At 32.6% G+C, this 16,736-nt stretch overlaps 2 protein-coding genes across 2 annotated transcripts in view; both read right to left on the reverse strand.

Moving 5' to 3' along the window:
* Positions 1 to 291: 291 nt before the first annotated feature.
* On the reverse strand, positions 292 to 4,468 carry LOC146999129 (uncharacterized). The gene is made up of 2 exons (XM_085817149.1): positions 4,122 to 4,468; positions 292 to 1,952 (listed from the first exon to the last, which is right to left on the reverse strand). Exons 1-2 carry the CDS (start codon positions 4,275 to 4,277, stop codon positions 939 to 941), a joined length of 1,170 nt encoding a protein of 389 aa, XP_085673275.1. The 5' UTR covers positions 4,278 to 4,468; the 3' UTR covers positions 292 to 938.
* Positions 4,469 to 6,348: 1,880 nt separating this feature from the next.
* LOC118201153 (uncharacterized) overlaps positions 6,349 to 16,736 on the reverse strand; it is a 35,076-nt gene continuing 24,688 nt past the window's right edge. Inside the window, exon 6 of the mRNA XM_035373187.2 lies at positions 6,349 to 6,584. Within this exon, the coding sequence (XP_035229078.1) occupies positions 6,435 to 6,584 (150 nt within the window). The 3' untranslated portion in view covers positions 6,349 to 6,434. The remainder of the gene's footprint in view (positions 6,585 to 16,736) is intronic.

The following is a 16,736-nucleotide window of genomic DNA, read 5'->3' on the forward strand; positions in this document are numbered from 1 at the left end:
TTACCAAATCTAGCCTCTAACATATCTGTTTGTATTTTTCCAAGTAAAAGGTATTTAAAACCCAACTCATTTATACAATACCTTGATATCTCAATTAAAGCATACGTTGTATGGTATACTGCAAAGTGAGTTTCTTTGGTTAGGCAACCAGAGGTTAAATTCAAATTTTTCCAACTATCTAGTCAATTCAAAAAGTTATTCATAAAAACATATTTTTCATCATTTTCTGCCACAGTGAAAGGTGTTTCAAATACATTATTTTTATGAACCCCTTTAAAAATAGATTTCACATTTACAATTGACTACCATGTGTTTATTATTTTAATAAAGTTTCCAGTTTCTTGGAAATTTATTATTTCTTTCTGCTGCCCAAAAGAAAATAATGCTTCAACAACATTATCATTAAAAATCTGCAATGCAAGCTTTACACTTTGTTTTTCTAAGTTAGTTGGATATAGAGCTTTTATTGTCAGACCATAAGCATACTTTAATAACTTACCAGTTTCAGATTCATGTAATTTTTTAATACAAGAAAAAGATGCCGTTTCAATATGTGAAGCATCATCAAAACTTGGGAAAAACATACTCTGATTATTATTTTTTTGATTTATCCAGTTATTTCTAATGCATTTTAAAATATGCACTGTATCAATAATAAAAAACATTGGCCTAGATTTGTCAACAGGGTTTTGATAAACAATACTAACTTTAGGTGGTTCGGAAAACAGAGACATAGCCTTTTTATTAATCGAATTATTGTCAGTGACAATAGCAATAATTTTAAACCCAATATTTTCTAATCCCACAACAATTTTTTTAATATAAATATACAAATTATCCGCACTAAGTGTTTTCACCGGCAAAATATGTACAACATCCTTATAAACAGATAATAGGCTGCGAATCATGAAAACATATGCACTAGATGCAGCATTTTTTCAATTATATGCCATTCCACACAAATTACCACCTTTATAATCAAATGCTTGATTTAGATGAATTTCATCAATCATTAAAATAACAAGCAGATCTTTTTCTGATAATTCTTGAAATTTAAATTTTATGTAGCTTAGGAACTTTTGGTTGTATTGTTCATTTATTGGATATATATTAAAATCTGAAAAAATTTTCTGAATGGTCCGTGGATGAGGCATAATAATATTTTCTGAATTTCGAATAAAATTATATGCATGTGGTGAAATTGTGTGAAGTAAAGTGGAAAATATTAGAAAGTCTGCAGAATACCTATATTGTTGTTTTTCTGAATTCAAGTTTGATAGTTGCTCAACGAGAAAATTTATTTCATTGTTTTTATGTGGAATTTTCTCTTTTAAAATTGTCATTAATTCATTTACAATTTGTAAATAATTTTGAATACTGTCTTCAGATGAATCATTTGAGGCAAATAGGTCTAATTTCTCTAAAATACTTAAAAGATCTTTAAGGTTGTTAATTTTTGATGGGATTACATATTGCTTCAGTGATTTAATAGGTATATTTCTAATTGCTACAGATATATTCAAATTACAATCAATCAATAATGATTTTAGAATTCTTGGATGATTGTCATTAGAAATATTAAGAATCATAGTATGTATAGGCCTGTGTATAACTATCCAGTTATCTGATAAATTCACAGTATTAAAACAAATTTTTAGTTCATCTAAATTATAAAACATTTGTTTTCGTTCATACTCTTCCTTTTCAGCTAAGCTACAGGATAAGGCTTTTTCGAGTGCATCTTGTTCTCTTTTGAGTCTTTTATGCTCTGGTGATTCCCTTGATGAAACACTGGAACTAAGATGACTCGGACCATCAGGAAACAGACTTGGAATTGCACCATTCTTTAAACGAGGATATGACAATGGTATAATGATCTTCTTTCCAGTTTTCTCATCAAAGAATTCAGTTTGCCTCAGAACATCCTCTTGCTTGAAGTGAAGTTCACACACCTTTTAATATGAAAAAGAACAAATAAATAAACATGTATCAAAAGGTTAAACAATTATAAAATCGTAAGCATTCGCCATCCTTTAAATACATGCACAGTCTAATAAGGGTTTTATTGTATTTTTATTTAATCATGGCAAAGCACTCAAGAGCTATCTGCTTAAGGGAAGGGTTACCGTTGTGGAAAACGTTCATCATTTAATTTCTTTAAAAATAATACAGGGCGATAATGTTTGGATGGTAACAATTTGAAGAGATATAGCCATTTAAAGTGCACAACGCAAAAAAGTGATGCAGCCATTTAGAGTGAATAATGCAAAATCTAAAACAAAACTATTAACTCTTTTGGGCTAAAAAGAGCCATGAATGCTGTCATAAAGTTTTGAAAAGTGCAAATAATTAGCACATGTTTGTTGTCATATGTCAAATGCATATAACATAAGTAATATTTAATTGATACATCCTCAGGTAACATACAATTGCTCTTGTATATATAATTGCTACATCCTAAATATTTCTTTCTTCAGTTATTTGAAAACAACACTTGGTTATGGAATTACATTCAAAATGGTGATAATACAGTTATAAAAAGAATAAGATTAACCATCAGTTGATGGATAAGAATAAGATTAACCACATTCATTCGTACCATTCAAATATAAAGTTACTGGCTCTTTTTCTAAACATTTTTACAAATGATATGTTCACAACCAGAAGTACAAATTTACTTGTGTGCCTATGAATGTTTATATTTAAGAGCATAAAACATCATTAGTCATTAAAAAAATTCATTTTTCTTGAATTATTGAAAACATGTATAAGTGCTAAAATATGATACACAAAGAAAAAAACAAGAATTTGTATATTTAACAGTTTATTTGCAGTAATTAAATATTTTAGGCTATTCTTATGTAATTTTGGAGTGAAATATTCACATTCATCAATCGTGTTTGACATTATATTACTGTGGAAGGCTCACTAGATTGCTTATTTTCCATATAATTTTCTTAACTTTTTTCAAAAATTTTAAAAGTTATATAACTTATTAATACAATGAAACATTTTCATATTCCACTGCAACAAGTATAAATAAACAAAACCCCTTATATAAGTGTTTTTAGATAAGAAATTAATGTAAATTTCAAGCCCACAAGAACTTACTGCCAGTAGCAAGTGAACCACTGTAACAAGGTAGGTGTTATTGGCATAAGAAACTCGTACTTTTATAGATGTGTGTGTGCATGAAACAATTTAATAGGCTAATTAGGATTTATGCTAACATGTAATGAAAACTAGTAAGCTTACAATCTTAGGCAATATTATTTGAACAAGACAGTTTAATTTAAACACCTTGTAACTTATTCCAGAAATTAAAATAATTACTGTCAAAACTAGTCCATTTATACGATTGTTTTCTTTTACATATATTTCATAATTTTTTTAAGGATTTTAGAATTAATAAAGTTTAGAACATTGCATAATTAGCATTAATTTCCTGTTCACATGAGTTACGAGCAAAATGCATTCTCAAATGCTCCTAGCATATAATAAAGGGGCATTGCATACATTCAGTTTTAAAAAGAAAAAAAAATAAAAATAAAATAGGTGGAACGAGACTTATCTAAATCAAAAGAAATAGTATACCCAAACAGTTAAATACTTATATCTAAAACAACTTTAAATTAACGGCTTTAAAATTACGACTTGAAGCATTTTATATTTATCTACTTAAAGTTATAATATGAACTTTATAAGGTTGGTGGATTTTCTATTGACTAGTTATTGAGAAAAGGGTCCATTTTATAATCACTTTAAAATTCAGTATAAGCTCTGTATAACATAAATTCCTGAAAGATTAATCAATCCTAAATCAATGTGCGTGTTATAAAGATCCCGACGCCGAAAATATAAATTACTAAATGAATTCATTAATAATACTCATTCATAATGGGATAAGAGAAATTTCTAACTAGTAAATAAATATATAACTATGCTTGTATAGAAAGTAATTAAAACTTCGTTTTATTTTCTATGGTTGAATGCAATGGAACTTTAATAAATTATTTCCCTTGCATTGAGAATTTTTTGTTTTCGCATTTTCAAGTCATGTTTCTTTCAATGACATTAATCTTTCAGGAATTTTCTAATTTAAAAATGAAATGCATGCTTACCTTTGAATGTTTCGTAGGCTTGAATCCATCTTTTCGTTTGCAGTTCCAAATCCATTGTTTTCTCAGTTGTTCTTCCGTAGGAAAACTAAATACAGCCACCTTCGGGCCATTCTTATAATTTCCTTTGCATGTTGCAACACAGCATTTATGTGGCATAATAAAAAATAAATAAAGTAATTTAAATGAAAAATGTTCTATTAGAGCACACTACACTTTCAAACAACAGTCAGTTCACTACGCTACGACACCGAAGTATATTCTTTCATTCTTTGCCACGAGGAAGATGGTAGGAATGACGACTTAGATGACGTCAGACCGTTCAAGCAACCCTAGAGGCTTGGCTTCGTATATAGGAGGTACTGACTGGAACAGCTCATCAATGGAGGGCTATTCTCTTTACGGATAAGTGCAGGATTAGCCTTTAAATTAGCCTTCAAAGCGATAGCAGGCGTTATTTCATTTGGAGAGAACCTGGAACCCCTTATCATCCATGAATCACCCGTAAAAAGTAATGCATAAGGAGGAGTCAGTGTCTGTGTTTTGGGTGGTATATCTTTAGGTGGATGCACAGGCCTCCATGTCTTTCTGCGTGGAACCATAAATGCTCAACCTATAGAGATGATATCCTTGATGCTTATGATGCCGGTGATAATTTCCTGCTACGCAACAGCAACGATAGACTGCTCAGAGCTTTTACATCGTGGATTATCTTCAGCGGCAAACAATGCAGCGCATAGAATGGCCAGCTCAATTACCGGACCTGAATCCTACGGCACTTCTTTGGGAGGCTTTAGGAAGACTTATAGCTGCTCTCAATCCTCCTCTTCAGACCTTTGCCACCCTTGAAACTGCTGTGGAAGAGCAATGGCTCTCACTTCCTACAGAACTCAGAACTGATAGACTACATAATTGATAGCATCCCACGTCGCTGTATGTGTTCTATTGCTTCTAGAGAAATCATACTTCACATTAAGGTCATTTTCTTATATCAAACTGACCTATTCGATTTGTTTATTTTATACATATACTAATTTCTATGACACTATAATTGTCTGGTAATTTCTTTTTATGTTATTTTATACCTTACTGTATGTTGTATACTGTGGATCAATTTCATTAAATTCTACTTGTAACTTTTGAGTAAACGTCATTTTTGTGATTTTTTCTTAATTTATGATAACCAGTGTGTTTCTTTTAACCCAAGAGGGCTGCGTTTGTCTCAAAACAAGATTTTACGTCATTCACTTTAATGAGTTGTTTAATTTTTGATTCATGTCTGTTTCTATTCGGGAAAATGTGTATTTACCTTTCAACTTTAATCTATTTGTTATTCTTTGATAAACTAAGACATTCAGAAGCAAAATATGCAGTTTTTAAGAACTTTTTTTTTTTACTTTTTTCATCTGATTGATTTAAGATAAAAATGCATTTAATTCATGATGTATTTAATCAATAACGCACAATTTTTTATAGAATTACGTTATAGAGTTTTGCACTTTCAGTTTTTAACTTTTTCATTATACAGAAGATATATAATGCTCTCATGCTAGTCTAAATGTACGTATATCCTCTAATATGCAATAAAATGTTTCACTATTCCATAAGGGCCAACTCTATTAATAATCTCTACCGATAAACCATTTTAAACTTATAAACAGCACTTTTGGGGGACTGTAAAAATTTGAATCCTTTCAAATCTTTTTGATTAATTTTTAAATACTTTTTATTATGTTTGGAATTATTTTAAGCCTACTATAAATAATTTCAGGAATAACACAAAGAGTAAAAGACTATCAACAGTCCCACTTGGCCAGTCTAACTTTTGTGTATTTGAAAAACCACCTCATTTTCAACAACCTGTATTTAGGTTTCCTCCATCTTATTAATAACTAAAGTTAATATACTACAAGATTTTTTGTTGTGTGACGTCACTGACTTGTTTGTCTGCTCGAAAGCAGCTACTTCATTTGTGTCTTGTTTTTCCCACCTTTGTCAGTAAGCGATATCAGCGATAGGAAAAGCCTAACCTTGTTTGTCTATTGAACTTTATTGTTAACCATTTATGTTTTTGTACGAATCCTCATCTTACAAATAATTCTGAATTTATTGAGTATTAAAATAATTGCCTACAGCTTTTTTCAGAAATCCGTTCATGTGATATATTGTTTTGTGCTCACGAGAGTTTTCATGTGATGTCTTAAAATATTCAGTGATTCGAAAATTAAAGTCAGTGAAATAATGAAACTTTATTCACAGACATATCTTTTCCAAAGAAAATTCACTTATACACGGTCGCATCAATACATTTGAACATTATCCCATGCCTGGCATTTGCCCGGGTGGTTGCATTTTGTCTTTCATTTGCGACGCTCCTTCTTCGCCCATACCTTCCATCGTTTCAACACCTTCAGACTGACAGACACCATTTAAGGTGTATTCTGTATTGACTTTTTCATATTCTTCCTAAAAAGGATATTTTAAACATGAAGCCATACTTAAAGCATTTAACTTCCTAATTAGTCACTTTAATTAAATTTTAAACTTCCTGCTTATTATTATGAAAAGTATATTTTTAATGCCTTGTAGAGTATTTAAGATTTTTGAAGTAGGAAACACGAAAAGGGAGCTATGTTCTCGCCGGGACTCGAACCTGAACCTCTCGATTACGCACCGAGTTTACTACCGTGACACCACGAAGGCTTGCAGAAAAAGGGAGAAAATACCTTATATACTTCTGTTTGGCTACTGGGCATTAGGAGACTCAATCTACAAATCCTGGTGGTGAAGAATTATCACTACCACCTTTTAGTTCGCGTCCCAACTGTAGAGTCATTAGGTTTTTTATTTTATGCTGAAGACGTGAAAAATGAGCAATGCCCTCGCCGGGGCTCGAACGTGGGCCTCCCGAATACGCGCTGACCGTGCTACCGTTACACCACGGAGGCATGCAGAAAGAAGAGAGAAAGTACCTTATAGCCTAAAAGAGATTTGCTCGAATCGAAGAAAATTTATTCTCTCAGAAAAAAAATTAAATTGAAAGCATTTTGAGTGTTAAATAAAAAACTAGCAAATTAAAAGTTCGATAGAATTTGATTTTGTTTACAGTTTCATTGGTTTCGGAAAATATGGCCACAATTGCATATTGTATTATAATTTAATAAAGTATAATTTTCAGCTAATTTTATCAGAAGGTGTTACATTTTTAATACAAAAATGCATATGCTACAAAATTGAAATTTAAATTGCACCTGCCATCCTATAAAATTACTATGAGATATTTTCTTCCCCCTTTCCCATGCCTTTATAATGTAATTAGAAGCACACTCGGGCGTATTCGAGAGGTCGAGGCTCGAGTCCCGAAGAGGGCATTGCTCATTTTCCATGTCTTCTTCATCAAATTAACCTAATGACTCTACAGTACATTTTAATTCAAATTAAACTTAATTTTTCATAAATTAATCAATATATTAAAGAAATTGTTATTTATCGGAATCCACTAAAATTTTCTGTTTTGTATACATAAACGTTTTTTTTATTCAGGAGGAAGTAACGCACTTGATCTTAAGCTTCCTCAGACTCTAAACGTTTTCATGGAGAATTTTCAGACTTAAGCAGTAATAACCAACTGAATCGTCTCAGAATTATAGGATATCACATTCGTAGGAAATCTACTTTCTAGGAGAAATGTTTCATCATAAATTTCGCACGCATGCTTAAATATTTAGGCTCTTAACGTTAAAAGTACAGGTTTGGAAATTTATATTTTTACTATTTATTAAAGGTTACAGACTTCTGCTTCGACTTCTTAATCTCACGATATTTTTATTACGAGTTGAATACGTTTATAACCTGACATCCTTTTTTAATTTTAAGTGGCAAAGTTGAAATTCTTTACATCCTCCGGCAGAATATTACAGCCCGCGAATACATTGACAAAAAGAAAATGAAGATGTTCCAATAAAAAGCCATTTCTGTACTTATAATATATATTTACTTGAAATAAAATTTATGTATAAAAATCAAGAAACAACCTATAGATTAGGAAATTACTCTGAAATTGATATTTCTAAAATCTTAAAGTAGCAAACCGAATTCACGTCGGTATCTTAAATAATTGATTTATAATTCAATGAAATTTTATTTGTTTAGTTCATTAGTTAATTAGCTCTTTTGCATCCTGAATTATCTTATAGACCTTAATCCTTAATTTTTAGGCCTTTTTTCCCCGATTCTTCGCTTAAATACAGAATTTTCCTACAGACTTTTAGGACTCATATTTTGGTAAACTCCAGCAAATCAACCGAATGATAATTTTCAGCATTTACTGCTTTGACATCTCAGCTTGCTTTTCCTTATTATCATCTGCCTTGCGGATAGAAGTGTTTACGTAGATAAGCATTTATATTGTCATTGTGTACATTGCTCCCGCCGTTAGGTAGCGCTTCGAGCGTTCTGTCTCTGAAGTTATTCGATAACTTAACTTCAGTTTTGGAACAGTGAAGGTGTTAGCCTAATAATTATGCTTGCAACCATTGTAATATAATGTATGTAATAAATTATGTGTAAATAAATTATGTATTTTATATGTAAATAAATTATGTGTTAATAACAAATGGAATAATCACTTGCCTCTGGATTTAATGTCGAACAGAAATCAAATGAATGGTAATGAAAATAGCTATCGCATCTCTTGCTTGAAGAAAAGAGGAATATGAGTCGCCTACAAAGACTTCACTGACGTACCTTTTGGTGTGGTGGTGTTTTAAATAAAATTGAAAATACATCTAATTTTACTTTTGTTGCTTTGCAACTTACAGTTACCTTACTTACAAAAGTGTTCTAAAATGTGCTTGCGTTCTAAAATGTGCTTGTGGTTTCGTTACTGACTATATATTACATTGCTGAATATTCAGTAGCAATTAGTAGCGTAATATTAATTTTAGTGATATATATCGAATTCCAACAGGTTTGAGAGAAGAACAATAATTTCATCTTTAATATTAGATTAAATAAAACTTAAATTAGGGTTAATTTTTGTCAAATGTACTAAGCTTTGTATGATCCAAAGAGTAAGTACCGTTTGTGATTATCTCCTGCTCATCTGATAGTCCGAAGGTCGTGCATGAATAATTACATCGTTCAACTCGAGAACGAATTAGCCTAGCTATTTTGTTTGTTTACGTTAAGGTTTGAAATCATTGTTTGTCCTTACAATGGATCGTCCTGCCAGTTGTGAAATAAGAGCCGTTATTAATAGTTTTTGAATGAAAGAAATGTTTGACTTAATGAAATTCATCGCCGGTTCAGGCAAACTCGAAAACGTTCGCAGTAGAGGGTGCCCGCGTTTAATCGCTAACTTGGCTTAGTGATTTTCGATTTTCGAGTCCATAAGTGTTAGAACAAGTTAAAAAGCACATAACAAGTTAAAACTCGAACTGAAGAACAGTTCGCAGTATGGGTGAGCACGTAATGAGTCCAGACGAAAATATACCTGCGGTGCAAGCCTGAGGCGAAGGTAAGTGCGCGTAGAGAGCATGACATACTCAAGTAACATGATACCGTGAAGTGGGAATGGATATAAAAATTCAACACAACAGTAATACAAAAAATAGGGAGTTGCATACAATATATACAGACAAAAATATTTACAAAATATATACACATTTACAAAATATATGCTCATATATATACAAGCAGCTAAGGGCGTACATGAGAGGATACGATTTGTGAGAGATAATGTAGGAGGGGTGAGGAAAGGAATTACAGGGCATAGTTAGCATATTTCCAGTTACATAAAAACACAGATGAGATGCATATGCATAGGTATCTGTATAAATGTTGAGGTATCTGAGGACCGCAAGTGGCCTTTTGCGATTGGTATCTGCATCGTAGTCGTAGAAGAGCACCGGAATGGTGCTGTTACATACATCTGGGATTTTGTCAAAGAACGTATCTGCAAGTTTTCAATGTAATAGCGAATTTCTGGCATTTCAAGCTCACGATGGGTTACCGAGTTTCGAATGAACCAACGACAATTCACCGCTTGCCCGAGTACAATGTTTTGTAATATTTGCAATTTATCAATATGAGTTTTACTGGCATATCCTCAAACAGGACAGGCATAGGTGAGAATGGGACGCAAAAGAGTCTAGTAAATGAGTAATTTGGTGTCAATAGATAGAACAGAGTTTCGGTCAATTAAGGGGTAAGTGTTCTTTTATGGACACGGAACTTGGAAATAATCTGTGTTACGTGTGGGGATCATGTGAGTGACCTATCCAAAATAACACCTAGGTATCGGGCCTGCCTAGTTCACTGTATAAGAATATCATACATAAGGATGCGAGTGTCGTCGTCCAGGTTTCTCCTTTCGGTCAAAAGGACTGCTTCCGACTTGTCTACATTTATCTTCACTTTCCAGGCTGTAAGCCAGGACTCTAGTGCATGGACGTGGTTTTGTAATGTTTGTGTGACTGAGCTCAGAGATGCGTTTTTGGAAATAATTGCCGTGTCATCGGCGTACATAGCCAGGGTGTTGTGTGGTGTTTGTGGGATATCTTTCGTGTAAATATTATAGCAGACGCGCCCACGGAGGCTTCCTTGCGGGACTCCAGCCTTGATACCCCGCGGTGTAGATAGTGTATTGTTCACACGAACGATAAAGTGTCTTTCCTTTAAATAGGAATGTGTGATGGATGTGATATACTCTGGGAAACCCAGACTGATGAGTTTGTACATAAGACCCTCGAGCCAGACGCGATCGAAGGCTTTGGCTACATCTAGGAATAAGCCACCTGTGATCTGTCGGTCCTGGAATCCTGCTGAGATCATTTCTGTCACCCGTTAGAGCTGGTGCGCCTTTGAATGCTTCTTCCTGAATCCGTATTGTTCTGGGATAATGATACTCTGCTGCTCTGTAAACTCCAGAATTCTCTGTCGTCAGACAGATGAAACTTACGGTGAAAATGCAATGAGTGAAGGTATACTGCGAAAGTAGGTTAGGATGCTTAACGAAGAAAGTTAAATGTCCATGACTAATAGCGTAGGGGACGTCCATCTTTGATCTCCGAAGAACTGGTGAGCTGCATCGACGAAAAATTTCGTTTTAATAGGTGATCCATTTCTGATTTGTCAATGCATTTTCAAAACATTTCACGATTTTTATTACACGAAACTGAGACTGAACATTTGCATTACAAAAAAGTGTGTTCTCAATGGGTACCGAAAACACTAAGGGACATAAAAAAACAGAAAAACATGGGAGCAACTTTGGAGATTTTGCAGCGTTATGTGATACAAGAAAATGATTTTTTGAAAAGGATTGTCACAGGCCATGAAACATGGATTTGCTACGAGACACCTGAAATGAAACAACAATCACTGGAATAGTGAAATACTAGTTCCCGGAAACCCAAGAAAACAAAGCCACTTCTTTCTTCAGGAAAAATCATGTGCACCGTGTTTTTGGATTATCAAGGAATTTTCTTAGTGGACTGGATGGAAGAAACGCAACAATCAACGCTATAGCTTACTGTAAGACATTAAAGAAATTAAGGCGAAAGATACAGAACAAAAGGCGTGGACTACTGGCATCTGGTATTATGCTCGAGCTTTACAACGAGCGACCGCACGCGTAACGACGATGCCGCTTGATTCATTTCAATAAGAAAATTCTGTCATGCTCCTTATAGTCCGGATCTAGCTCCGTCGAGCTTTCATTTGTTTTCTCATCTCAAGGAATTTCTTGCCGGCCAACACTTTGCAAATGACAAGTCAAACGTCTAGATCTGGTTTAGGTCGCTTGCGGCCGAATTCTTTGAAGCGGATACTTGCAATTTGTGTGAGGACATGACACATTTAATTCTCATGATGAATACGACGAAAAGTAGTTTAAGATGTGTGGATGTTGGTGCAATAAAATACAAATGAAAACCAATTGCAAATACTTTTTGATACCCAAACGGTACTTACTTATGAGCTTTATGTTTTAACAGATGATGTCATGAGAATTTATACTTCTTTAAGGAAAGATAGTCATCAGACCGTCTCTCGAAATGTATAGAACGTTTAAGTCAGAAATATATTTAGCTTTTCTATTTTTCACCATGGCATAATGACACTATGCCTACACAGTATTAATCAACCACGCAGACTGGCAAATTGGCATTTTAAAATTATATGCCTATTTTATATATTTCATAATGCATCTAACGGATCGTAATTAGTACAAACCATTCGTAATAACATATGAGCTCACCGATGGCTGAACGACTGAAATGCTGAACCTTGGGTAGTTTCACCTAGGTGCTCACTGAGCGGGAGTTGTTTGTTCCCACTCAGCGACCTGCGTATATTCATGGTTTATCCCAACGTGAATACCAGCCAGTTTTCCTTAAAAACTCCTTCACAAAGACAATATTTTCCTTAACAGATATCCATCGTGTGATTTGCCATAATCTTAGTAATTCATTCTAAAGCCATATATCTTATGCACCGCTAAGAATTTGCAAATATTTTTAAAAATTAGCCCTAATCTTAAATTTTAATGTATCTTAATGTGGGATTTAATCCCCATATGAGTAATCGTTGTTAAGATCATAAAAGATAAGTTACCTAATACAAATGACCGCAGATACATCTACCAGTTTTAAAGAAAATAGCTCCGGGTTAATGGGACTAGAAGAGATTGTTCAACTGAGTATAACGTCTCCTTAGATCAGACGATGTTAAGTTGCTATGGCAACAAAACACTATTAACGGCTTTCAGACATTTCTGAAATTCTCGAATTCCGAGAACAAATACCTTTTGGATATGATCATTATTATCTTTCAGGGAAAAGGCTTTAATTTTAGGGTAATCAAATTAGAATTTTAAACTTGAAGAAAGACTTTTAAAATATATTGTTTGGGATCTAAGCTATGTAGAGTGAAAATAATAATAATAAGTAAAACTTATTAAAATTCAGTTTTCGTACCACTGGTGCTGGTATTGTCAAATGAATTTCGCTAATTATTATCCTATAATTTCCAGTTGAAATACCTTTAAATATTTTATTCGATGTCCTGCTTTCATGAAGGATTACAAGATTTCTATAGATATTTTAGATTAAATTTCTTTTAGGCAATGGTTGTTCTCATGTTGTACGTGGTTGAAACATGGCATCAAATATATATTTTCAAATTTGAATCGTTATCTATAAGAATAGCGTTTGAAAATATTTATAACACTGCAAACTTAGTGCACATCTGAATTGCTGAAAAGGCTGTGGGAGCTACGAGATCCAGAGCAATGAATGACATGATTTACGTTGGTGATAAATGAGAAGGAGAGTGCCACACTATTTAGAATTCTTTCTTTTATTTAGTGATGATTTACATGATCAAACTAAAGACGGTTCTAACGTTACAAACAATATCTCTGTTGGCAGATGACAGTGTCATCACTATGCGGACGCTACGTTTCAAACAGAAAATATTCTTTTAAAATTATTGTTACTATCGTAAACTATAAAAACATAATTCAAGCCTATGACCTACTTTTTAATAGCTCATTTTAGTCCTCTGATATTGCTTCAATTTTAATTATATCTTTTATTATTGTGAATTGAAGAATCTGTGAGTGATCATGGGATTTTGTCACATTTACAAAAGCTGATAGCATCTAGGGCAACTACATTTTGAACACTCATGAATCTACCCCTGAACGTAAGCATCTTGAAGATTGAATTTTAAATCACATTACCCCACAAGAGCGTTAGCCCAGAACGATTCTTAGTCTCTAAAGTGCATTTTGCGTTGAATCACTAAAAGCTTTGAGTTGCTTTTCAGAATGTTGCCACCAAATATTATCAATCTGTACTTTAAGAAATTAAACAAGGAAGAATCTGCGTGAATGTATGTATGTTTCTCAAAACAAAAAACAACCGTACCTAGAACCACCAAATTTTTAACGTAATCTTCCACCGAATATGGGCATCTGGAAGCCTTAATTTGAAATTTGGAATTTGTTTTATTATCGATTTCATATTTTGTCACACTTTAACGAATTTTGGATAAAAAAAACTCAACGATTTCAAAGCGAGCAATAGCAACGTTGTACGAAAAAAAAATTATCTCCAACGCGCGAGACTGTGTATCGGAAATTCTAAAGATATGCTCATTTAAAAATTACTCTGCGATATTGCGCTTGAACTGAATTTTCTAGTTTAAGTGCGAAGAACGTGATATTTAAAAGTAACACACAAAAAATTTTAAGAAGTCCCTTTGGGCGTAATGTAAAATCTGAGAGCTTTCAGATTTTTTTTATTACTTTATTTTACTTTTTGTTTAATTTCAAGCTTAAAATGGTTTGTGAAATCAATGCAGCATCAATTTCCGCACTCACGGGGCGGTTACAATGCATGCATCTTTTATGATCTGAAGCACGAGAGATTAAAATTTGGAAACTGCGCAGCATACAAGTCTGACGTATCCCTCCCTCCCCCAAAAAGCTCATTTTAACAGACGTTTTGTGTAGTAAATTAGAAGCTTTTCTTATAAAATACTATATTATTTGTGATAAATTATTGGCATGGTTTTAGACACATTATTCTATTTTTCACTGCAAAAAACCATATTACTTTTCCATAATTATTGTTACGAATTTTGTATTTAGTTAGTTACTTTTATTAGAAATATAATTAAAATTGTTTCATTTCCCCGTGCAATACAGCGGGTGATGAATTTTAAGAGAAAGCTACTCCAAAAAATAAAAATATAAGAGCACGTGCATTTAACATTGAATGAATGGATATCTCTTTTATTTGTATTGAAATTGAATTAATGTAATTGACTAATTTGTTAGCTGTAACCGTAATTCTATCTTCTTGTTGGCTTTCAGGAATCTCGAGAAGCAAAGAAATTCCTAGAACTCTCTCGCGATCGACTGAAAGCTTTAAAAAGCCGGAAAGAGACATCTCAGCTCAGTTGCTTCAGTTACGAATTTTGAAATAATTTTTTAAATCATTTAATTATATATGCGCTTTTATACAATGGAAAATGAGCAAAAAAGGGTATAAATAGAAAGATTCCCTTTTTACGAAGCTAAAAATAAACTGCATCAGTAAGATAATAATTTTTTTTAATCTAACCGTCTGTGTTACAAAAGTATTTCAAAAGTGAGCACTGAACCAGAATTCCGTTCTGGTTATCTCATTTCATATTCGCCATATTTCATATTTCATATTCGTTTAAAAATTATTGCAAGATTCGTAACTGAAGCAACTGAGCTGAGATGTCTCCCTCCGGCTTTATGAAATATTAATATTTTCATTTTTCATTCAATACATTTGCCAACATTAAAAACAGCTATTTTAGATAAAATTTATATTCTGCGTTGTTAAATCATAAGTAGATTACCTTTAAAACCAAATACCATGTAACTAAAACACAATTTTAGAAGAAATTTGATGGCAGCAAAGCTACATAGAGGTACTTTTGTTATATCCTTTGTCTTGCTCATTACGTAACTTACATTGTTATAAGAAACCTTCATTGCAATTCTAACTTTATTTCGCTACAAAGAATTCATTGTTAGGAAGCAAATTATTATACTACAGTCGTGACACAGGATACTTACATATTATATTAAAAAAATCTTTTATAAACTATGCTAAGAGTGAAAAATATTAACGAAAGTTATCAGTTATGTGAACGAGATTTTTAAGTTTGAAGACTGGTTGGTTTCTAAGAATATTTATAGAAATTTAACGAGCGTTCTTTGGGTAGTTTGCATAGAAATTATGTTACTTTTTACCCTCTTGCAGTTTATTTGTAACCTTACATATATTCATGACTGTCATGGAAAAAAAATTTTTTTTTTTTTTTTGAGAATATGTTCATGGATGGCTTACAAAGACATTTTTGTTCAGAGAATTTCAGTTAGAAACGAGGAAAAGAGTTGAAAAAATATCAGAGTGGCAGAAGATTGCCTGTAGGTCAAATACTGCTATAAATTTTCCGTAAATATGTAGGTTTGATTGATTGCAGTGCTGTTTCCGTGTACTATTATACCATTTTACGCAGCTTTTAGTAATTATTTTTGTTTATTAAATACTATGCAACCTTATAGAAAGACAAGTATGTAATGATCCTAGCTAGTGTAATTTCATATAAATATTTAATGTTTTGAATTAGCTATATAATAATTTAAATTCATTTTTATTTAAATCAATCGGATTAAAAAGTAAAACCATACTATCAAAAACTGCCTTTATTGCTTAGTTTGTTAATCAGTAACAGACTGATTAAATTTAAAAGTCACATATCTCATATCTCGCTGAATGGTAACACATTTGCGCGCAGAAGACAAAAATGTTTTAGTTTGAATAGTGAAATCACTTAGCTGTTTAATCGCTACGTTTGTTAATCAAAAGTTTTTAAATTCGCCCAAAGTACGAAGCAAAAATCAAATTTGAAATTCAAAATTCGGATTTTAATGTTTATATGTTTTGGAGGAGAACTATTTTTGAGTTGAAATTATGTTAAAAATTTTATTGCTCTGAGTGCCGTCGTTTTCCAGTTTGCGCGAAATGCATACATAGATACATAATGCATGCATACATACAAATATGCGTA

Source organism: Stegodyphus dumicola, chromosome 1, assembly GCF_044657685.1.
Source record: "Stegodyphus dumicola isolate Sdum_Otavi_A_Nest chromosome 1, ASM4465768v1".
Classification (NCBI taxonomy): domain Eukaryota; kingdom Metazoa; phylum Arthropoda; class Arachnida; order Araneae; family Eresidae; genus Stegodyphus; species Stegodyphus dumicola.

What these genes read in the sequence shown, in the direction of transcription:
- LOC146999129 (XM_085817149.1), bottom strand. Translation starts at nt 4,277, where the DNA reads ATGCCACATAAATGCTGTGTTGCAACATGCAAAGGAAATTATAAGAAT. An exon ending in AGCCTACGAAACATTCAAAG is followed by an intron (nt 1,953 to 4,121) that starts GTAAGCATGCAT and finishes TCATATTAAAAG; the next exon opens with GTGTGTGAACTTCACTTCAA.